General features: G+C 46.5%; 2 protein-coding genes across 2 annotated transcripts; both read left to right on the forward strand.

The window, feature by feature from the left end:
• Positions 1–4499: 4499 nt before the first annotated feature.
• Positions 4500–5466, forward strand: LOC102445518 (olfactory receptor 51G2-like). The gene has a single exon (XM_006132563.3). The coding sequence runs from the start codon at positions 4528–4530 to the stop codon at positions 5464–5466; it is 939 nt and encodes a 312-aa protein (XP_006132625.2). The 5' UTR covers positions 4500–4527.
• A 10301-nt stretch (positions 5467–15767) lies between these two features.
• On the forward strand, positions 15768–16703 carry LOC102445260 (olfactory receptor 51G2-like). The gene has a single exon (XM_006132562.3). It carries the CDS (start codon positions 15768–15770, stop codon positions 16701–16703), a length of 936 nt encoding a protein of 311 aa, XP_006132624.2.
• Positions 16704–23434: the final 6731 nt, after the last annotated feature.

A 23434-nucleotide genomic window follows, 5' to 3' on the forward strand; every position in this document is an offset into this window, starting at 1 on the left:
GGGAACTGATTGGTGCAGAAGAGCACATGGATCGGACGGAGACATCTCTTAGAGGAGAGTCTATTGATAGAGATTCTCTAGATTTTAGTCAGGAGGAGAGGATGGAAGAGGATAAAGTATGGGCCAGATCAGACAAAACATTCACATAAAAGAGAATCTGACATATCAGAAAAGAGCAAACAAATAAAAAATGACAAGTTTTTAAAGTGATTTTACACAAATGCTAGAAGTCTAAAAAATAAGATGGGTGAACTAGAGTGTCTTGTGTTAAAGGAGGATACTGATATAATAGGCATCGCAGAAACCTGGTGGAGTGAGGACAATCGATGGGACACAATGATTCCGGGGTACAAAATATATCGGAAAGACAGAACAGGTCATGCTGGTGGCGGAGTGGCACTATATGTGAAAGAAAATTTAGAGTCAAATGAAGTAAAAATCTTTAATGAGTCGCTATGGATAGTAATTCCCTGCTCTAATAAGAATATAACAGTAGGAATCTATTACTGACCACCTGACCAGGACAGTAAGAGTGACTATAAAATGCTAAGGGAGATTAGAGAGGCTGTCAAAATAAAGAACTCAATAATAGTGGGAGATTTCAACTATCCCCATATTGACTGGGTACGTCACCTCAGGAGGAGATAGAGGCAAATTTCTTGATACCTTAAACAACTGCATCTTGGAGCAGCTGGTACAGGAATCCACAAAGGGAGAGGCAATTCTCGATTTAGTCCTGAGTGGTGCGCAGGATCTGGTCCAAGAGGTCACTATAACAGGACCGCTTGGAAATAGTGACCATAATATAATGACATTTAACATTCCTGTGCTGGGAAGAATATCTCAGCAGCCCAACACTCTGGCATTTAATTTCAAAAAAGGGAACTATGCAAGAATGAGGTTAGTTAAACAGAAATTAAAAGATACAGTGACTGAAGTAAATTCCCTGAAGCTGCCTGGACACTTTTCAAAGATAACATAATAGAGGCCCAACTGAAATGTATACCCCAAATTAAAAAACATAGTAGAAGAACTAAAAAAGAGCCACCATCGCTTGACAACCATGTAAACGAAGCAGTGAGAGATAAAAAGACATCCTTTAAAAAATGGACGTCAAATCCTAGTGAGGTAAATAGAAAGGAGCATAAACACTGCCAAATTAAGTGTAAAAATGTAATAAGAACAGCCAAAAAGGAGTTTGAAGAACAGCTAGCCAAAAACTCTAAAGGTAATAACAAAATGTTTTTTAAGTACATCAGAAGCAGGAAGGCTGCTAAACAGCCAGTGAGACCCCTGGATGATCGAGATACAAAAGGAGCACTTAAAGATGATAAAGTTATTGCAGAGAAACTACATGAATTCTTTGCTGCAGTCTTCATGGCTGAGGATGTTAGGGAGATTCCCAAACCTGACAAATCTGAGGACTTGTCACAGATTGAAGTGTAATTACAGGAAGTTTTGGAATTAATTGATAAACTTAATAGTAACAAGTCACCGGGACCAGATGGCATTCACCCAAGAGTTCTGAAATTGCAGAACTATTAACTGGGGTTTGTAACCTATCCTTTAAATCAGCTTTGGTACCCAATGACTGGAAGATAGCTAAGGTAACGCCAATATTTAAAAAGGGCTCTAGAGGAAATCCCAGCAACTACAGACCAGTAAGTCTAACGTCAGTACCGGGCAAATTAGTTGAAACAATAGTAAAGAATAAAATTCAGACACGTAGAAGAACATAATTTGTTGGGCAAAAGTCAACATGGTTTCTGTAAAGGGAAATCATGTCTTACTAATCTAGCATAGTTCTTTGAAGGGGTAAACAAACATGTGGACAAGAGGGATCCAGTAGATATAGTGTACTTAGAGTTCCACAAAGCCTTTTGACAAAGGGACAAATATGTAAATTAAGTTGTCATGGGATAAGAGGGAAGATCCTTTCATGGACTGCAAACTGGTTAAAAGACAGAAAACAAATGGTAGGAACAAATAGTAAATTTTCAGAATGGAGAGGGGTAACTAGTGGGGTTCCCCAAGGGTCAGTCTTTGGACCAATCTTATTCAATTTATTCCTAAAGGATCTAGAGAAAGGGGTAAACAGTGAGGTGGCAACATTTGCCGACAATACTAAACTGCTCAAAGTAGTTAAGACTAAAGTGGACTGTGGAGAACTTCAAAAAGATCTCACCAAACTGAGTGATTGGGCACAAAATGGCAAATGAAATTCAATGTGGATAAATGTAAAGTAATGCACACTGGAAAAAATAACCCCAACTATATATATAATATTATGGGGGCTAATTTAGCTTCAACTAATCAGGAAATAGATCTTGGAGTCATCATGGATAGTTCTCTGAAGACGTCCACGCCGTGTGCAGCAGCAATCAAAAAAGCAAACAGGATGTTAGGAATCATTAAAAAAGGGATAGAGGGTAAGACGGAGAATATCTTATTGCCCTTATATAAATCCATGGTACACCCGCATCTGGAATACTACATACAGATGTGGTCTCATCATCTCAAAAAAGATATACTGGCATTAGAAAAGGTTCAGAGAAGGGCAACTAAAAAGATTAGGGATTTGGAACGGGAGATTAAAGAGACTGGGACTTTTCAGCTTGGAAAAGAGAAGACTAATGGGGGATTTGATAGAGGTCTTTAAAATCATGAATGGTGTGGAGAAAGTGAATAAGGAAAAGTTGTTTTCTTGTACCCATAATATAAGAACTAGGGGACACCAAATGAAATTAATGGGCAGCAGGTTTAAAACAAATAAAAGGAACTCCTTGCCTGAGGAGGTTGTGAAGGCTAAGACTATAACAGGGTGTAAAAGAGAACTAGATAAATTCATAGAGGTTAAGTCCATTAATGGCTATTAGCCAGTATGTGTAAGGAATGGTGTCCCTAGCCTGTTTGTCAGAGGGTGAAGATGGATGGCAGGAGAGAGATCGCTTGATCATTACCTGTTTGATTCACTCCCTCTAGGACACCTGGCATTGGCCACTATTGGCAGACAGGATACTGGGCTAAATGGATCTTTGGTCTGACTCAGTATGGTAATTCTTATGTTCAGATGACTGGAGTATCTGGACTTTTAATACTCCAGGTATCTGAAGAAGTGGGTTGTACCCATGACAGCTCATGATACCATCTACATGGGTTTTTTTTGGTCTATAAAGTGCTGCTAGGCTATTACAAGTAATATATGTGCATTTTATGAAGTAACTGCAACAATAATACATGTGTGTTGGGAGGGGAGTGTGAAAGAGACGTGTGTGTGCTTGTTTGTGTATGTGTGTGACAGAGACGGTGTGTGTGCTGGTTGCTGGGGATGTTTGAGAGATGTCTGTGCTGTCTGTTTAGGACACCCACAAAAAAACCCTGGGCTGCTCTGTTCCTGCATCCTTTTGTCTCCCCTCCCGCAGTATGTATCAAAGTGTGAGAGCCCAGGGAATTAATATTTCATATACTGATCCCAATGCCTGTAACTGTTCCAGATACAGGCTACAGGCTGAAAAAAGAGACCCTGGGGACAACTAGTCAGATATTAATCCAAGAACAGAGGAGCTGCTAGATTTATTTATTTATTTATGTATTTATTTATTTATTTATTTAGTGATAAGTGACTGAATGAAGATTAGGAAGCTGCAAACTTTCTAGATTCTAAAGAAATCCACATGACAGATGCTACATTTTAAGTCTCCCTTTAATCTAATAAACTATTTCTGAAAGAGCAGAGGGGAAAGAATGGATTGTCATGTGTGTACCACAGCACAGATGTGTAAATGTTAAGCCAAAACTGTTCATTTTAATGCACATATTACAAACCAGACTTTCCTGTCATGTGAATATCAAAAGCCAGCTGTTGGAATTTCTGCAGGAAGGGGCAGTGGTAACTTTACTGCTTCACAACATTTTCTTTAGAAAGTGTTTCAGAAGTTCTCTTCATTCTGTTGCCATGAGTTTGCACTGCTCTTTGTTTTAGTTGTATGATATGGTCTCCTGGTAAATGACCAGAAGCTAACATTTACACTCAGAGTCATGCATTTCCATCACTCTTCAATACTTGTGCAAAACTTTCCAGAAAGTCCTAAGCGAACAGAATCACTGCTCTGTGTTTCAGCAAGGGGCGGAGATGAGGTGCAGGACAGCGTGTGTGTGAAAGTGGTTGCATGTAATTTACACACATCACTTCTCCCACACCATGGTTGAAGGAACATCCACACTCAAATGGATATCATGCAAATGTCATGTTTGCACTATTCATCCGTTTGTCATGCCAGCCCCTCCCCTGACCAGCTGATGGAACTGTCAGTGTTGTCTAATAAATTGCCAACTAACTGGACACCCTTACATGGAGAGAGATGCAGCTCCTGTGAAGATTCTGAGAATCCAATTGGTAGCTTTAAACCATCTTGTTAGTCTTTAAAGTGCTACATAGTTTTTCCTTTTGTTTTAAATATCACATAGCCTTCTGTTCTTTTCCCTTTCAGGAAGGAAAACTCATATCTCCTGGGACCTTCCCAGTACATGATGTCAGCTGCCAATGACACGAAACTCAGCTCTGCATTTCTCCTTCTCACTGGGATACCTGGGCAGGAACATGTCTATCTCTGGATCTCTATTCTCTTCTGCTTCATGTATGCAATCTCAATGGTAGGCAATTCAGTCATTCTCTTCATTATAAAAAAGGATCCAAGCCTCCATGAGCCCATGTACATTTTCCTTTCCATGTTGGCCCTCACAGACCTTGGCTTATCGATAGCCACCATACCGACGATACTGGGTATATTTTTGTTTAACTCTAGGGAGATCACCTTCAATGCCTGTTTTGCCCAGTTGTTCTTCATCCACACACTTTCATTCATTGAATCTGCTGTGCTCTTGCTGATGGCCTTTGACCGCTTCGTTGCGATCCGTGACCCACTGAGATATGCTTCCATCTTAACTCCGCCGAGAATAGCCAAAATGGGACTGGTGTTTGTGCTAAGAGGAGTGGCCCTAATATTCCCGCTACCCTTTCTCCTGAAACGGTTCCAATACTGTCGTGTCAACACCCTCTCCCACTCCTACTGCCTGCACCAGGAGGTCATGAAGTTGGCTTGTTCAGACATCACCGTCAATAGCATCTATGGCTTGTTCACTATAGTCTGTACAATAGGGTTAGATTTACTGTTCATCTTCCTCTCTTACGTGATGATCCTCAAAACAGTGCTGAGCATCGCATCCCACACAGAGCGCCTCAGGGCCCTGAACACCTGCGTCTCCCACCTCTGCGCCGTCCTGATCTTTTATGCGTCATTGATCAGCCTGGCTCTGATACACCGATTTGGGAATCGCTCTACTCACTTCCTTCAGATTCTCCTGGGCTATGTCTATATGATGGTTCCTCCCCTAATTAACCCTATTGTGTACAGCGTGAAAAGCAAACACCTCCGTGCGAGGATCATCATGGCGTTTGTCAAGTGAAGAGTCCTTTCACCGTAGGGTTCCAGCACTGGTAACATGGGAGAAGAAAAATTATGAGTGGTGGCAGTGGTGACTTATTCTATCAGGGATCCTGTTCCTCTGAGGATCCTACCTCTATCCCATCTCTCCCCTAAGGCTGGCCTATGGTAAGAGTTGGTCAGGGAACAAGGCCACTGGGAGGAACTCCAGACATCCCCATGTTTTACTTCCCATGGCAAACAACGCAGAGAGGTGGAGAGTTTGGGGCTCCCCTTAGCAGCTGCTGCTCCTGGGGCATCTCTTTCCATGGTCCACCTCAGGCTTGGCTAGGAGTTGGAGCCTTAGGGGAAGTGGGGAAACAGGGGTTTGGCAAATCTGAATCCCTGTGGACTCCAGCAAACAGGGCGGGGAGGTTCCTGTGTCCAGGACAAAGATGGTGCCAGAAGGTAGGAGAGCAAGTGCTTCAGAGAAGACTTATTGTGATCCCACAAAGGGGGCTCTGGTTTTTAGTATCCTCAGAGTGTGAGTAAGTCAGTACAAGGACTTTCCAGGAAGGAAAGAGGGTCTGTGAGCCTTTTCACAGGTGGATAATAGCCCTGCCCCATCTCACAACGGTGGCTGGAGGAAAATACATCCCAAGTGCTCAGATATTCTAAGACTCTAAGATCAGGGCTTCTCAGAACAACGCCTTTGGCATTCATCTATAAAAGCCTTCTTACCACAGCCTCCTGTGGCATTTGGGAAGTCCCATGCCTTCAGCAGCTCAGAGTGTGTGGCCAATATGGGGGTGCTCAGGGTGAAGGTGAGGGGCAGGTTGTTGGTTTCTCAGGGGAGTTTCAGCACAGACTGGGGTTTCACCAGACTGGGGTTTGCGAGCAGAATGTATCTAACCACCAAACGAGGGAGCAACAGACACAGGGGCTTCATCTTAGGTCATCTGGCTGGGGGTAAACAGTCTGGGGGCAAAGGTCAGCTTCACACCTCCACCCTGTAACCCAGACCTGGATGAGCACGATGGGGACTGGGCCCAGATGCACACAGATTTCAGCAATTGCTGCTGCCAGAAGAACGGGGGAGATGGGAAGATGCTCTCATAGGCACGGAAATATGGCTGGGGCCCAAGAGCTCCTGGCTTCCCAAAAGGATGTAAGTTGGGCCACTTTTGTTCCTGTATCTCCAGAGCTACGCCGCTCTGACTTGCTGTGATAGATGATCAGTTTCTAAAAAAAAAACTTCTCTAGAGCTTTGTGGTGTTTCTTATTAAATTTACTAGTTGTAAGGTGCCTGGGGCTGGCTGACTAGCTCTGGCCACAAGCACCTCAAGGGAAGAGACTTTGGTGCCCACTTGGAGCTGTTTGGTGGTATGCATTTGGCCACGATAGGGTGCTGTTTCCAGCTTGGAGAGAGGACCAATTAAGAACATAAGGAATTAAGAATGGCCATACTAGGTCAGAACAAAGGTTCATCTAGCTCAGTATCTTGTCTTCCAACAGTGGCCAATGCCAGGTGTCCCAGGGGGAATGAACAAACCGTGTCTGATCGATTCCCTTTCTCTCATTCCCAGATTCTCACAAGCAAAGGTGAGGCACACCATCCCTGAGTGGATGGACATATTTTCCATAATTATTATTTTTTTTAAATAATGGAGGTTGCCTATCTCCTAGAACTGGAAGGGACCTTGCAAGGTCATCCAGTCCAGTCCCCTGCCTTCACAGCAGGACCAAGTACCATCCCTGATGAATTTTTGCCCCAGATGGCCTCTGCAACAATTGAACTCACAACCCTGGATTTAGCAGGCCAATACTCAAACCACTGAGCTATCCCTCCCCCCATGAATGTACTTAGTTCCTTTTTTAAAATTCTTTTATATTCTTGGTCTTTGGAACATCCTCTCCCGCCCAGCTCCTTTTCTGCATTACAAACCCAGGGTGCAGGCAACGGATGGGAGAGTCCACCAGGCCCTGTGTGGGGAAATTTCCCTCACATGGTTCCTACATGTTAATTATCTTTCCTTAAAAGGGGGATCCAGCATGCAGGGATCCTCTAAGTTAGGTAGACATCTCAGTGAACCTCACCCAGCTAGGCCCACCCACAATCTCTGGGCCTCCACAGCTGCCCTGGGACCCTCTCCAGCTCCCTGCTAGCACAAGTTCATCTGGAACGTGCCACCAGAGCCCCCCTCAGTAGCCACTACTGTGGGACCTAGCGAAGGGGCATTTTACAGTCTGGACAGGGTTGCACAGGGATGGGAATGCCCAGCACAGAGGGGCACAGCGTCTCTGTTACTGATGGACACATGTCTAATGCTTCAGGGGGTAGCCAAGTTAGTCTGTATAGGATAAACTAAAAACAACAACAAATGGTCTGGTGGCACTTTAATGGTGAGGGTTCTTTACCACTGGAACTAACTCCCCAGAGAAGTAATGGATTCTCCTGATACCTCCGATCCAAGACCAGATGCCTTCCTGGAAGATGCAATTTACTGTTTTAAAATGTTCTCTTGAATGTTGAATTTTTAATTGATTACAATTTTTTTTTGTAACTTACAAATAAATTTGGTTTTTTTAAATAAGCAATATTTGTATTTGCTGCTTTTTATTTTATTTTATTTTATTTTATTTTATTTTATTTTATTTTATTTTATTTTATTTTATTAATACATGTAATGCTGCGTGCGGCATTAAAAATTTAAAAATTACCCTGAATGTAACTGGACTCACATTTCCCTGGTACTTCTAATTTTCTCTTTGTTCAGCTCATGTCCATGCCCTGAATTCCATGGGATAGGGAGACATGGCAGTCTTGCCTGGGTTTAAATCATTCTGTGGCTCTCAACTCCTGGTTTAACTTTCCCACACAAAGAAAGCAGGCAGGGAACCTATATCCAATTCAAATTTCAACCTTCTGTTTCAATTGGTTCTCCCAGCCTCCTGGCTGACACCTTTGCTAGGTATCTGAGTTAACCCCTTAGTCGCTGGGTGCTGGTCAGCACTCCCCCTGTTCATGACAAGGACAATTGACCTGTTTTATAGAAAAATACAGGACACCTGCAGGAAGGCATTATACAGGACTTTCTCCTTAAAAATGGGATTCCTCATCACCTTGCACTTCACAACATCTTGCCAGTAGAAACTACTGTGACAGGCCCTGGTAGCTCATCTCTGATCAGCCTGCGCTAGCAGGGAGCTGGAGAGGGTTTTAGAGCAGGAGAGGAGGCCCAAAGATAGTGGGTGGCTGGGCCGAGATACCAGTGGATCCCTGAGATCTGTACCTAACTTTGGGGATCCTGAGATCCTGGGTCCTCCTTTTCATTCCTCATGGAGGAGGGAAGAGACCTCCCTTCCCACAATGATCTGAGGGAAATTTCCTCAATGGAGCCTTGTGGAATCTCCCTTCCCCGGGCTCCACCCTGAGTCTGTAATGAAGGAAAGGGGCTGCCAGAGAGAAATCTGGCCCCATATCATCATTATCATTATTTATTTTAATTCATTGAAATCGCAGCTGTGACCTAATCATTGTTACCGCTCAGCTGCTCCAACAAGCCCGGAATCCAGGAATGGAGCCTGCAGCAGGGCTCGTGCTGCCGGCCAGTTGTCTATCAGGGATGGTCTAGACAGTATTTGGTCCTGCCATGAGGGCAGGGGACTGGACTCGATGACCTCTCGAGGTCCCTTCCAGTCCTAGTATTCTATGATTCTATGATCCCCTGTGGTTTGACCTCTGTCTGTTTGCTGTGGTGGGGTTAAAGCTGGTGCACACAAAGTCAAGCAGCTGAGGTTCCCTGATGGCCAAGTGGCCCCAAGGGAAGGTACAAACATGCTGCATAAAGGCAGTTGCCTCCCTATCTGAACACACACTGCCTGCTGCCCGTGCAACCTCTCCGGTGACTCCTTGTGCTTCAGGGTGAAGACCTCTGGTGCCAGCAGCTCCCTTCTAGCAGGAACTGGGTAAGTTGGTAGGTGTCACTGTTACATGCCAAGTGCAGGGCAAAGGCTGCAGGCTGTTTGCATTGGCAGCTGTTCTGTGCAACAGCAGAAGACTCAGCTAGGGTGTCGGGGAGACTCAGTGATAGGGCTGGAGGGCAGGCAGCGCTAGGTAGCTTGGGAACCCTCCCCTCCATCTGGCTTTGTCCTCAATGGGCTGTTCAAGCTACACAGAAAGCTGATATTCAAAGTGATCTTGGAGTCTGAGTCTGGATTTCTCCTGGGGACCCCCACAGACTGTTAGTGACTAGTTCATGAAATTGCAGATTTATTTGCTCCTGGAAATGTAATCAGCAAATGTATTTTCAAAGGCCAATTCTCTGGCTCGGTTGTGAAAGCGGCAATTCAGAGCTGCATTGCTCTGTGTAACAGGTCCAACAGGCACATTTCTAGTTCCTGACTGGGCAAGGGCTCCAGCACATCTGCCCTGTAGATGCCCCTCAGAGGTACAGCGCTACCGGCATCTCTGCCCCCTCTCTGGTTTGCAAGGGCCATATGTCAAGATCCGTAGCCTGCCCTCTCATTGGGTGCAATCCTAGGATCCGCCTCCCGCCTCAGACCAGGGCCTGGATGACAACACACTGAGGGATAGTTGTGTTTGCCCAGGAGGTGAGATGAGTGACCAGCCAGGCTTCTTGAACCAACATATTGTTTTCTGTGAACAGCGGGAATGAAGTGCAACATGGGGGAATAAGAGGGGTTTCAAACAAGAGTCTGTCCATGTTTCTGATTCCAGACCCTCACTCTGACAGGGACACAGGCAGGCCGGGGGCCTTCAGCCTTCCCCAGCCTTGTCTGTGCCTGTCGGTCTGGAGAGCTTCTCAGCAACAGCTGCCCCACATCTGGACACACTCCCAGCGCTGGCAGAACAAGTTGAGTAACATGGCTGGAGCCCAGAAACAGGCTCTCCCCAGCTTGTAGCTCTAGAGCGGTGTCTCAGCCTCCCTGAGGTGCTCACGGAGCGACGGCTTTTCTTGAGCAGCTGTTTCCCTCCTTGTTTTTTTCCACCGCCCTGCTCTTCAACTAAGAAAGGTCAAACTGGTTTTAACCCAGTATCAACACCCCAGTCGTTAACCCAACACAGCCCTACAGCAAACATCCCAGGAAGTGGGTTTAACACAGACGTTCCTTTTGGCAGCTCATCTCCATGTCTGTCACTGTGCTGTGTAAGGACACAGTGTGTGTGTGTGTGTGTGTGTGTGTGTGTGTGTGTGTGTGTGTGTGTGTGTGTGTGTGTGTGTGTGTGTGTGTGACAGAGAGAGAGAGAGAACAACAGACTATTTTCATGTAGGAAATGAATTTCTAGTTCCATGAATACTCATCCATTTAAATTTGATCCAGTTCCTGGAAACCCTTATCATACCAGAAAAATATGTGTTGGGGTTACTATGTACTAGAGAGTGAGAGCTCAGGAAAACAATATTTCATATATAGTCCCCAGTACCTGTTATCACACCAGACATAGACTACAGGCTGACAACAGAACCTGAGGAGAATGAGTCAGCTATTATCCAGGGTCCGACCAAAGGTCCATCTAGCCCAGTATCCCGTCGGCCAACAGTGGCCAATACCAGATGCCCCAGAGGGAGGGAACATAACAGGTAACCCTCAAGTGATCCATCTCCTGTCATCCATTTTCAGACAAACAGAGGCTAGGGACACCAGTCCTACCCATACTGGCTAATAGCCATTGATGGACCTTCCCTCCATGAATTTATCTAGTTCTTTTTTGAACCCTGTTAAAGTCCTATTCTTCACAACATCCTCTCGCAAGGAGTTCCACAGCTTGACTACATGCTGCGTAAAGAAAAACTTCCTTTTGTGTGTTTTAAACCTCCTACCTATTTATTTCATTTGGTGACCTCTCGTGCTTGTATTATGGGAACAAGTCAATAACTTTTCCTTATGCACTTTCTCCACACCACTCATGATTTTACATACCTCAATCATATCCCCCCTTAGTTTCCTCCTTTCTAAGCTGAAGAGTCCAAGTCTTTTTAATCTCTCTTCATATAGGACCCATTCCAAACCTTTAATCATTTTTGTTGCACTTGTTTGAATGTTTTCCAATGCCAATATATCTTTTTTGAGATGAGGTGACCATATCTGTACGCAGTATTCAAGATGTGGATGTACCATGGTTTTATATCGAGTCAATAAGATATTTTCTGTATTATTCTCTATCCCTTTTTAAATTATTCCCAACATTCTATTTGCTTTTTTGACTGCTGCTGCACAATGGGTGGATGTTTTTAGAGAACTATCCACTGTGACTCCAAGATGGCTCTCTCGAGTAGTTGTAGCTAAATCAGTCCCCATCATATTATATGTGTAGTTGGGATTATTTTTTCTAATGTACATTACTTTATATTTGTCAACATTAAATTTCATTTGCCATTTTGCTGCCAAATCACTTAGGGTGGTGAAATCTTTTTGAAGCGTTTCACAGTCTGCTTTGACCTTAACTACTTTGAGCAGTTTAGTATCATTGGCAAACGTTGCCACCTCACTGTTTACCCCTTTCTCCAGATCATTTATGAATAAGTTGAATAGGATTGGTCCTAGAACTGACCCTTGGGGGACACCACTAGTTACCCCTCTCCATTCTGAAAATTTACCATTTATTCCTACCCTTTGTTTCCTTTCTTTTAACCAGTTAACAATCCATGAAAGGATCTTCTCTCTGAGGGTATGTCTACACTACAAAGTTAGTTCGAACTAACGGACGTTAGTTCGAACTAACTTTAATAGGTGCTACACTAGCGCTCCGCTAGTTCGAATTTGAATCGAACTAGTGGAGCGCTTAGTTCGAACTAGGTAAACCTCATTTTACGAGGACTAACGCCTAGTTCGAACTAGCTAGTTCGAACTAAGGGCTGTGTAGCCCTTTAGTTCGAACTAGTGGGAGGCTAGCCCTCCCCAGGTTTCCCTGGTGGCCACTCTGGCCAACACCAGGGAAACTCTATGCCCCCCTCCCGGCCCCGGACCCCTTAAAGGGGCACGGGCTGGCTACGGTGCCCGTGCCAGGTGCAAGCCTGCCAGCACCCAGCTAGCAGACCCTGCACCTGGCACGGCACAGAGCCACCCACCCGATGCCCCCCAGCCCACCCCCTCTTGCCGGGACCAGGCTGGCGGCTCCCGGGAGCTTGCCCTGGACCGCAAGAGGCGGGCACCTTCCTGGGCTAGTGCGGACATCGTGGACCTCGTCCATGATCTCCGCACTAGGCACAGGAAAGTGGCTGTCTAGGGCAGGAGAGCTGCCAGCCTGGCCACCCAGGACCAGGTGTGCATGAAAATCAAGGGGGTCCACTGAGACCCCCGACACTGAGCCCTGAGCTTACAATGGCCGTACTGGGTCAGACCAAAGGTCCATCTAGCCCAGTAGCCTGTCTGCCAACAGCGGCCAACCCTAGGGACCCTGGAGGGGATGGACCGAAGACAATGACCAAGCCATTTGTCTCGTGCCATCCCTCTCCAGCCTTCCACAAACTTTGGGCAGGGACACCACTCCTACCCTCTGGCTAATAGGACTCCATGGACCCAACCTCCATGACTTGATCTCACTTCCCTTTAAACTCTGTTCTAGTTGTAGCCTTCACAGCCTCCTGCAGCAAGGAGTTCCACAGGTTAACTATTTGCTTTGTCAAGAACAACAACTTTCTCTTACTAGTTTCAAGCCTGCTACCCATTCCTTTCCTTTGGTGTCCTCTAGTCCTTCTTGATGGGAACTCAGGAAGAACTTTTCTGAATGCACCCTCTCCACCCAACCCCTGCTTTTAGAGACCTCTATCCTGTCCCCCCTCCGTCTCCTCTTTTCTAAGCTGAACAGTCCCAGTCTCTGTAGCCTTTCTTCATCTGGGACCTGTTCCCAACCCCTGATCATGTTAGTTGCCCTCCCCTCTCCCAGCCTTTCTCTTCCCCTCTCCCACCTCCTTTTCCCAGTCTCCCCCAGTTTTTTTCAATAAAGACAGAGTCAATGTTGGAAGAAACGTTATCTTTATTTTGTACATCAATAAGAAGAGGGGCTAGGGAAGGGTAAGTGGAAGGAGGTGAGGGAGGAATGGGGTACGAGCCCCCGATGGGGAGGACTGGGCTGGCTCTGCGGGCTTCTGGGGGTGGAAGCTCTCCTGCAGCCCCCCAATTACTCCCTCTCCCCAGATGGCAGCCTGCGGCAAGTGCAGCCGGGCTGATGGCCGAGTGGTGTGATGTGCCCAGTGTGGGCACTCAGGGCACTCCAAGCCAGAACTTCTTTGGAAGCGGGGCACCCCTTAGAACTGTGTGTCCGGGGTGGGGGTCGGGACCCTTTAAGCGCAGCCCTCGGCTAGCCTGAGACAGCATCTCCATGCTCTAAGTCCTCCTTTTATGCCCTGCCGGCACTGCTTCCGGCCATCCTTAAGCCCTGTTCAGAGTCCACTCAATGTGGTTACTAGTTCGAACTAGCAAAACGCTAGTTCGAACTAGTTTTTAGTTCTAGACGCGTTAGTTCGAACTAGCTTAGTTCGAATGAACTAAGTTAGTTCGAATAGCGCTGTAGTGTAGACGTACCCTTATTCCATGACAACTTACTTTACTTAAGAGCCTTTGGTGAGGGTCTTTGTCAAAGGCTTTCTGGAAATCTAAGTACACTATAGGTACTGGATCCCCTTTGTCCACATGTTTATTGACCCCCCCCCCCAAAGAACTCTAGTAGATAAGTAAGACATGATTTCCCTTTACATAAACAATGTTGACTTTCCCCCAACAATTTATGTTCACCTCTGTGTCTGAAAATTGTATTCTTTACTATAGTTTCAAATATTTGTCCGGTATTGATGTTAGACTTACCGGTTTGCAATTGCCAGGATCTCTTCTTTTTAAATATTGTCATCACGTTAGCTATCTTCCAATCATTAGGTACAGAAGCTGATTTAAAGTATAGGTTACAAACCACAGGTAATAATTCTGCTATTTCACTTTTGACTCCTTTCAGGACTCTTGGGTAAATGCCATCTGGTCCTGGTGAGTTATTACTGTTCAGTTAATTCATTTGTTCTGAAATTTCCTCTAATGACACCTCAGTCTGGGACAATTCTTCAGATTTGTCACCTAAAAAGAATGGCTCAGATTTGGGAATCTCCTCAATATCCTCAGCTGTGAAGACTGAAGCAAAGAATTCATTTAGCTTCTATGCAAAGATTTTATCATCTTTGAGTGCTCCTTTAGCATCTCGATCGTCCGAAGGCCCCACTAACCGTTTTGCAGGCTTCCTGTAACTGATGTATTTAAAAAACATTTTACAATTACTTTTTGAGTTTTTGGCTACCTATTTTTCAAACTCCTTTTGGCTTTTCTTATTATATTTTTACACTTAATTTGACAGAGTTTCTATTTTCCTCTCTAGGATTTGACCTCTGCTTTTTAAAAGACGTCTTTTTATCTCTCATTGCTTCTGTTATTTGGTTGTTAACCCACACTTTTTTGGTAGAACTTTTTTAGTTTTCTTACTGATTTTTTTTAAAATTTGGAGTATACATTTAATTTGGGCCTCTATTATGGTGTCTTTGAAAATTTCCATTCATCTTGCAGGGATTTTACTTTTGTCACTGTACCATTTAATTTCTGTTTAACTAACCTCCTTGTTTTTGTGTAGCTCCCCTTTCTGAAATTCAATGCCTCAGTGTTGGGCTGCTGAAGTGTTTCCCTCACCACAAGGATGTTAAATTGTACTGCATTATGTTCATTATTTCCCAGTGGTCCAGTTATATTAACCTCTTGGACCAGTTTCTGCGCTGCACTTAGGACTAGAATTGACTCTTCCCTTGTAGGTGCCAGAGCCAGGTGCTCCAAGAAGCAGTCATTTAATGTATGAAGAAATTTTATCTCTGCATCCTGTCCTGATGTGAAGTGTATCTAGTCAATATGGGTATGTCTACACTACCACCCTAGTTCGAACTAAGGTGGTTAATGTAGGCAACTGGAGTTGCAAATGAAGCCCAGGATTTGAGTATCATATTTTCCTGGTTTACACAACAAAATATGTCTAACTAATAGATATAGGGGAAAGTCTTCCCTGGCAGAAGAATATTTCACAGCTGCTCATACAAGGACTTCTTCAGACTTCCTCTATGGCATTTGGACCAGTCCATTGGATGCAGGGGTGGATGGACCTGAGAGCACATAACTTCCTATCGGTGATATGAATCCAACCCTATATTTTTGCTGACCTTCCTTGAGCTCCTGAAAGACTCTAGAGTTGCACTGAGAATGGAAACAAATGTTTTGTTAAATATCACCTAGTTTCCTGTTCTGTTTCCTTTCAGGAAGGAAAATTCAAAACCCCTTGGACCTGCCCAGTACATCATGTCAGCTGCCAATGACACCACATTCACACATGCTGTGTTCCTTCTCACCGGGATACCTGGGCAGGAAGACATCTATCTCTGGATCGCTATTCCCTTCTGTTTAATTTACATTATTTCGATAGTAGGAAATTCAATCATTCTGTTCATTATAAAAGCAGATCCAGGCCTCCATGAGCCCATGTACATTTTCCTTTGCATGCTGGCCATCGCTGACCTTTGCTTATCGATAACCACCATGCCGACGATACTGGGCATATTTTTGTTTAACTCTAGAGAAATAAGCCTCAATGTCTGTTTTGCCCAGTTGTTCTTCATCCACTCGCTTTCTTTCATCGAATCCTCTGTGCTCTTATTGATGGCCTTTGACCGCTTTGTTGCAATCTGTAACCCACTGAGATATTCTTCCATCTTAACCTTGCCAAGAATAGCCAAAATGGGACTGGTGTTTTTGCTAAGAGGATTGGCTATCGTAGTGCCACTTCCTATTCTCCTGAAACGGTACCGGTACTGTCGAACCAATGAGCTCTCTCACTCCTACTGTCTGCACCAGGAGGTCATGAAGTTGGCATGTGCTGACATCATAGTGAACAGCGTCTATGGCTTGTTTATTACACTCTTAACTGTGGGGTTGGACTCGTTGCTCATCTTTCTCTCTTATGTAATGATTCTGAAAACAGCGCTAAGCGTTGCTTCCCGTGCGGAGTGCCTGAGGGCCCTAAACACCTGTGTCTCCCACCTCTGTGCCGTCATGCTCTTCTACACACCAGAACTTGGCCTGTCTCTGATGCACAGATTCGGGAAAGACTCCTCTCACTTGCTTCAGTTACTTCTGGGCTACATCTACCTGCTGGTCCCGCCCCTGATGAACCCGATCGTGTACAGCGTGAAAAGCAAACATCTTCGTGCGAGGATCATCAGAGTGTTTGTCAAGTGAAGGTTAGCTCATCACCTGGCTCCAGCTCTGGTGATATTAAAGACACAAAACATGGGCTGTGATCCCCTATTCCATATTGGACACTTCCATCTGAGACAACATGAGCTACTGATCTCCACTCTGGAGAGGGAGGCTTCAACTGGGTCTAAGGCCAGGAGCAATGGGAGAGGGGCTGGTGACTGAGGAGAGTGCAGTGTTGGAAGGAGACCAAGGCAGTCAGCAACATTTTCAAAGGGGACTGTGATTGTGGGGAGCCAGGGGACAGGTGGAAATCTGGCCCATAAAAAGGCATATCAGTGGCTGCTCCGGCCTCACTTTTTCTCTTGATACAGTCAATAAAGAGAAGGGAGGTGGCTGTTGTTTCCCAGGACATTGGGCTGTCACTGTCCTGTCTCTAGTTAAATGTGCACAAGCCATGAAAAATCATCAAAGCTGCTCTGTAGTCACAGTCCTGACTCATCCTGAGTACCATGGCCTGCACCAGCGGGGGCAGGGGCTATTCAAGGGGCACAGACACGTGAGTCATGCAGGAGCCCCAGGAGAAGCCCATCAGGCAGCCCCCTACACACTGCTGGCTCTGCGCACCTCACACCTGCTGAGACCACTTCCCACCGAGGCAGGGCAGAGCTGTGTTTGTCAGGGGAGGTCTGACACTCAGAAGTCTGGGAAGACCCTCCAGCCCAGGTTCCCTCCTCCCCGCGGTGTGTTTCCCTAGCTACTTGCAAAGGGGTGGAAATGGGCCTCAGCTCCCCCCACAAGGGCACGTCTAGCTCCTCTCCCAGCCCAGCTCATTCAGTGAAGGGAAACCCCCTTTGCCAAAGGGAAAAGCTGGACATAGGCTGGACCCTCATCCTGCCTTTGACCCCATCTATGGCCTTCATCTGCCCCAATGGTGCCTACCCCTTCTTCCCCCAAATCCCTGCCCCTTGGTCTGGTCAGAACCAGAGCCTGACTGTGGTAAGAGCTGTCCAGAGAGCCAGAGGCTCTGTGAGGAGCCCCAGATCTGAGAGCTGACTTGGTCAGTGGACTTGGGAGCTCCAGAGATGCCCTACTCTGTGTCATGGCTCCCCAGAATGTAACCCCCAGGGAAGGCAGGGGGTTGGTCGGCTCTTCCAGTGGCCAGGCTACAACCTGGCTGGAGAGGTGGAATGGCAGAGTAGAGGGTAGGGCTGAGTGGGAAGAGACTGGGCAGAGGCAGCGCCTCAGTGGAAGAGATTGCCAATGTTCCCTCTTATTTTTTTCCATCTATGTGTGGAATAAATTTTGTTATGTGCACTAAGGCATGTGCAGATGAAACATGTGTGGCCGCCCAAGTGTTCATATTACAGGGAACATTGGCAGTGAATGTGGCAAACCTGACCTGCCTTGAGCCAAATGAGGAGATGTGAGGCTTCTTAGTAAAGGAGGAGGGTGGGGACAAAGGGTGGGAGAGCCTGTGTCTTAGAGAAGACTAAAAAAATCTACACCTCTTCCCCCCAAGAGGGCTTCTATTTTAAGTATTCTAAGCTTAGATTAAGTCCACTTTTATACTTACCACGCCAGTGATCCATCTTCTAGCATTCCATTTAGCGGGTCTAATTAAGCAGTCTTGAGGTGAAATGGAAGCCAATGGCACCAAGCTCAGCTTAAGGTTCATTTAAATTTGATCCAGTTCCTGGAAACCCTTATCATACCAGAAAAATATGTGTTGGGGTTACTATGTACTAGAGAGTGAGAGCTCAGGAAAACAATATTTCATATATAGTCCCCAGTACCTGTTATCACACCAGACACAGACTACAGGCTGACGACAGAACCTGAGGTTGCTGAAGTTGTGTTCCTGAACCGACCTTCCACATCTAGTGTAGACCTCACCGAAGTCAGTAAAATGGTGTTCGTGAAACATTGAGGCTGCAGGTCTCTAATTGATGCATAATGAAACAAGAGGTGGGGGAAAGGTGAAGACTCATCTTAGGTGGTCGAGCTGGGAGAAAGCAGTCTGAGGGCAAAGGTCAGCATCACACTTTAGCCTGTAACATAGACACTGCTGAGCCCCTGACTCGCTCAGGTGAAGTACCTGAAGGAAAGATGCTGAGCTGCCCAGTTGGACCTGCTTGGTGATAAGTGTTCAGCATAGATGGAGTGTTGTTCCCAGCTTGAGGAGGAGGACAATTAGGAACATAAGACCATAAAACCTTCCATAGATGAAACATTGGTCTGATTCACTATCTCAATATCCTTTCTTGTGACAGCTGTCAATGCCGGTTGCTTAGGTGGGAATTAACAGAACACACAATTAACAACAAGTGATCAAGATAAGTGATTATTCCCCTTTATTTGGCTCTGGTGAGGCCACATCTGGAGGACTGTGTCCAGTTCTGGGACCCCCACTGTAGAAAGGATGTGGACGCATTGGAGAGGTCTAGTGGAGGGCCATCAAAATAATTAGGGGGGTGGAGCACATGACCTATGAGGAGACACTGAGGGATCTGGGTTTGTTTAGTCTGCAGAAGAGAAGAGTGAGGGGGGATTTGATAGCAGCCTTCAGCTTCCTGAAGGGAGGTTCCAAAGAGGATGGAGAAAGGCTGTTCACAGTAGTGACGGATGACAGAACAAGGAGCAATGGTCTCAAATTACAGTGCGGGAGGTTTAGGTTGGATATTAGGAAAAACTGTTTCCCTAGGAGGGTGGGGAAGCACTGGAATGGGTTACCTAGGGAAGTAGTGGAATCTCCATCACTAGAGGTTTTAATGTCTCGGCTTGACAAAGCCCTGGCTGGTTTGATTTAGTTGGGATTGGTCCTGCCGTGGGCAGGGGGCTGGACCTAATGACCTCCTGAGGTCTCTTCCAGCTCTATGATTCTATGATTCTATGATCTCACGGGTAACGGCTTTGTTTGGCCAAGCGGGGAATAGAAAATTCTTCCAGTCACTGAACTGTCCATTGCCATGAGCATACATGTGTTAGTATAACTATAGACATTGATCCAGATTGCTATGCTGTACTTCACTAACAACATAGCTGGCCAAGTGCCTTTGCGTCTTCATGGATCTTGCAGTCATTGGGGAGTTTGCTCAGGGTCTGTTGCACTAAGGGTACGTCTAAACTACATGGCTCCGTTGACGGAGCCATGTAGATTTGTTTGTTCGGCAAAGGGAAATGAAGCCGCCATTTAAATAATTGCGGCTTCATTTAAATTTAAATGGCTGCCCCGCTCTGCCGATCAGCTGTTTGTCGGCAGATCGGGGCAGTCTGGACACTCCTTTGTCGACATGAAAGCCCTTTATTGACCTCCCCGGTAAACCTCATCCTATGAAGCATAACGGGGAGGTCGATAAAGGGCTTTCAGGTCGGTGCGGGAGCGTTCAGACTAGTGTGCTGAGCCGACAAACAGCTGTTGTCAGCTGTTTGTAGGCTCAGCGCAGCAGCCATTTAAATTTAAATGAAGCCACGATTATTTAAATCGCGGTTTCATTTCCCTCTGCCGATCAGCCTAATCTACATGGCTCCATGAATGGAGCCATGTAGTTTAGACACACCCTAATTGTCTGGACAGCGCTGGGACAGCACCCAGGGAGAACGCAGCTAACAGCCAAATATCGTCCAACTTCTGTCAACATCACCCAGGCGTAACTACATTTCGCCACTCAGACATACTCAGTATTCTTAACTTCACATAAATAAATGATACATGCACACAAATTGCACTTTTATATTTCCCAAATCATAACTTTTCCAATAACACCTCACAAGACCCATTCTGTTCAAGATGCATTAACATTTTGTCATAATCATACATACTGAGGCCACTGTGATGAACATGGGGACAATGTTATGATGATCTCCTCAGCTGCCCTGATACTTGCATACTGCATATGAAAACTCAGGTTTTTGGGGAAGAGAAAAGATTTTCCTGTGCAGGTGGTGGGGAGGGGGGAGGAGTTGGTTTTGAGATCTTAAGAGATCTAGTGCAGTACAGAGGAACAGTCTGGATTGCCGGTGGTAACAGAGGGGGCCAGTTGTTGCTCAGGACTCCAGCCACTGGGGCTGGGGCAGCACTGAGCTCTTTCTGGAAAAGGAAGGGCATTTCTAGAAGTGGAGGAGGGTGGTACTGCAGGCAGAAAAAGGGGTAGGGGGCAAACATCCCCAAAGTGGGACTCCACCTTCTGCCCATGTTGGGAACTTTTAGGCAATGGATAGATAATGAAAGAGAAAAAAACCCAATAACACCATGGTCACTCGATAATTGCCAAGGTTTGTGCATTCCCTCGGAAGTATCTGCACTGGCCACTGCCAGGAGGTAGGACGCTGGGCTAGATGGACCATTGGTCTGACCAGCAAGGCTGCTCTGATGTTTTCCCATTGTTCCTCTGATGGAGGGGCTGCTGCATACAGGCCTGTTCCAGAGACCACTATTGTCTGGGGTTGGCAGAGCCACTCTGCAGGGACAGCTCAGCATGGGAAGCTGATTAGCAGCTGCCACCGATGGGTGTGGTCCTGGAACACAAGGCCAGATGCTCATGGAATGAGCTGGGTTGGAATACAGAGACTACCCCCTTCCCCAATCCCTCCTCCCCACAATATTATAACTCCAAATAAATGTTTCCTTTTCTGCAGTTTTCTGGGGGTTCATCTTCATGCCCAAGGGATCATTTTTCTCTGAAAACTCAGCTGCCAACAGGCTCCTCAGCTGCTGCAGCATGGACCCCTCCAACAGCAATGGGAGGCTGTTCATCTGCCTCTCCTTTGTAACGTCAATGAATGTCGCACTGGCAGAGTCTCTGGTTGCACTCTGGGTAGGGGAAGGTCCACACCTCCTGACCTGTCCCTGGCTGGGGTCCTCTGCCCATCTGCGACTCTAACCAGCCTCCCTATCACTCTGCGGCAACCTCTTCTCTGTGGAGCACCCCTTCAGCATATCCTGCAGGCAAAGGCTACTGTGACAGGCCCTTGCTGTAGGGGCCAGGAGAGGGCCCTAGAGCAGTTGTGGAGGCTCAGATTGTGGATGAGCAGGGTGGTGTAGCTGCCAGTGCATCAGTGAGATCTGCTCTTAACTTTGGGGATCCCTGGATCCTGGATCCCTCTTTTCATTCCTCAATGAGAAGAGACGGGATCTCTCCCTCTGAACAGATCTGAAGAAAATGGACATGTATGGAATCTCTCTTCTCTGTCCTGCACCCTGGGTTTGTTAGGCAGGAGAGGGGGCTGCTGGGGAGAAATGTGCTCCAAGATTATTATTCTTGTTTGCTTTACTTCAGCAAGATCAAAGCTTTGACTGCATCATAGTTACTATGTGGCTGCACCTGAGGGAGCCATGCGACTAATCAGACCTGGAGTAACAGAGACAACCCAGTTTCCAGGAACAGTTAACAGTATCCCTCAAGATTTGTCCTGAAACAGGGATTAAAACTAGTGCACAGGAAAGCAAGCAGGAGAGGTGACATGACAGTGAAGTGGCCCCCAAGGGAAGATACAAACATGCTAAATAAAGGCAGTTGCCTTCCTATCTGAATAGACATGGGCTGCTGCCTGTACAACGTCTCCGATGGTTCCTTGTCCTTCACAGTGAAGACCTCTGGTGCCAGCGGCTTCCTTCTAGCAGGAACTGGGTACGTTGGCAGGTTACAGACTGGTAACATGGCAAGTGCAGGGCAAAGGCTGCAGGCTGTTTGCATTGGCAGCTGTTCTGTGCAGCAGCAGAGGACTCAGCTGGGCTGTCGGGGTGACTCAGTGACAGGGCTGGAGAGCAGGAAGTGCTAGGGAGCTTGGGAACCCTACCTTACATCTTCCCATTGTCTTCAGTGGGTTATTCAAGGTTCACAGAAATGTGACCTTCAAAGCAAGCTCAGAGTATTAAAAAACCAATGACCCAGGTCAGGTTTTTTCAATAGGTCCCCTTTCTAGAGGAGCCATGTGCTCTGGGCCCAATCTTGCCAGGACTGTGCAGGAGGAGACCCTATGGAATAACAATGACTGGTTCCCAAATCACCTCAATTTTTTTAAGCAAACACATTTTACATGGTTTTACTCTCTGGCTCAATTGTGGGGGCAGGAACACAGACCTGTGTAGCTCTGTGGTAACAGGTCCAATAGGGCATATTTCTGTTTTCTGACAAGCTGAGGGCTCCAGCATTTCTCCCCTCAAAGTTACAGGGCGACCAGCATCCCTGCCCCCCTCTGCTCTGTGAGTCCCACATTTCAGACCTTGTAGCTTTCCCCATCATGGAGTGGAATCCAATGATCCTCCCACCCTCGGACTTGGCTCTGGGCTACAGCACAGTGCAGCTCAGAATGGGTTCCACTCCTGTGGTTCTTCCCTTTGGGAGGCTGAGTAGTGGCGAGACGACTGACCGGCCAGCCTTCTTCAGCCAAAATGCTGTGTAATCTGAACTGTAGGAAGGAAGCGTAACGTGGAGGAACAGGAGGGTTTCCAAACAACAGTCTGTCCACTTCTCTGATCCCAGCCCCTCACTCTGACAGGGATCCAGGCAGGCCGAGGGGATTCCGACTTCTCCAGCGGCGTCTGTGCCTGTCGGTCTGCAGAGCTTCTCAGCAACCGCTGCCCCACCTCTGAGCAGATTCCCAGAGCTGGCAGAACAAGCTGTGTTATGTGGCTGGAGCCTGGAAATAGGCTCTGGCTAGCTTGCAACTCCGGTGTGATCTCTCAGCCTCCCTGGAGTGTTCCTGCTTGTTTTCCCACAGTCTGCTCTTAAAATAAGGAGAGTCAGACTGGTTTCACCTAACACAGGCAT

Source organism: Pelodiscus sinensis, chromosome 1, assembly GCF_052426305.1.
Source record: "Pelodiscus sinensis isolate ZL-2025 chromosome 1, ASM5242630v1, whole genome shotgun sequence".
Lineage (NCBI taxonomy): Eukaryota > Metazoa > Chordata > Testudines > Trionychidae > Pelodiscus > Pelodiscus sinensis.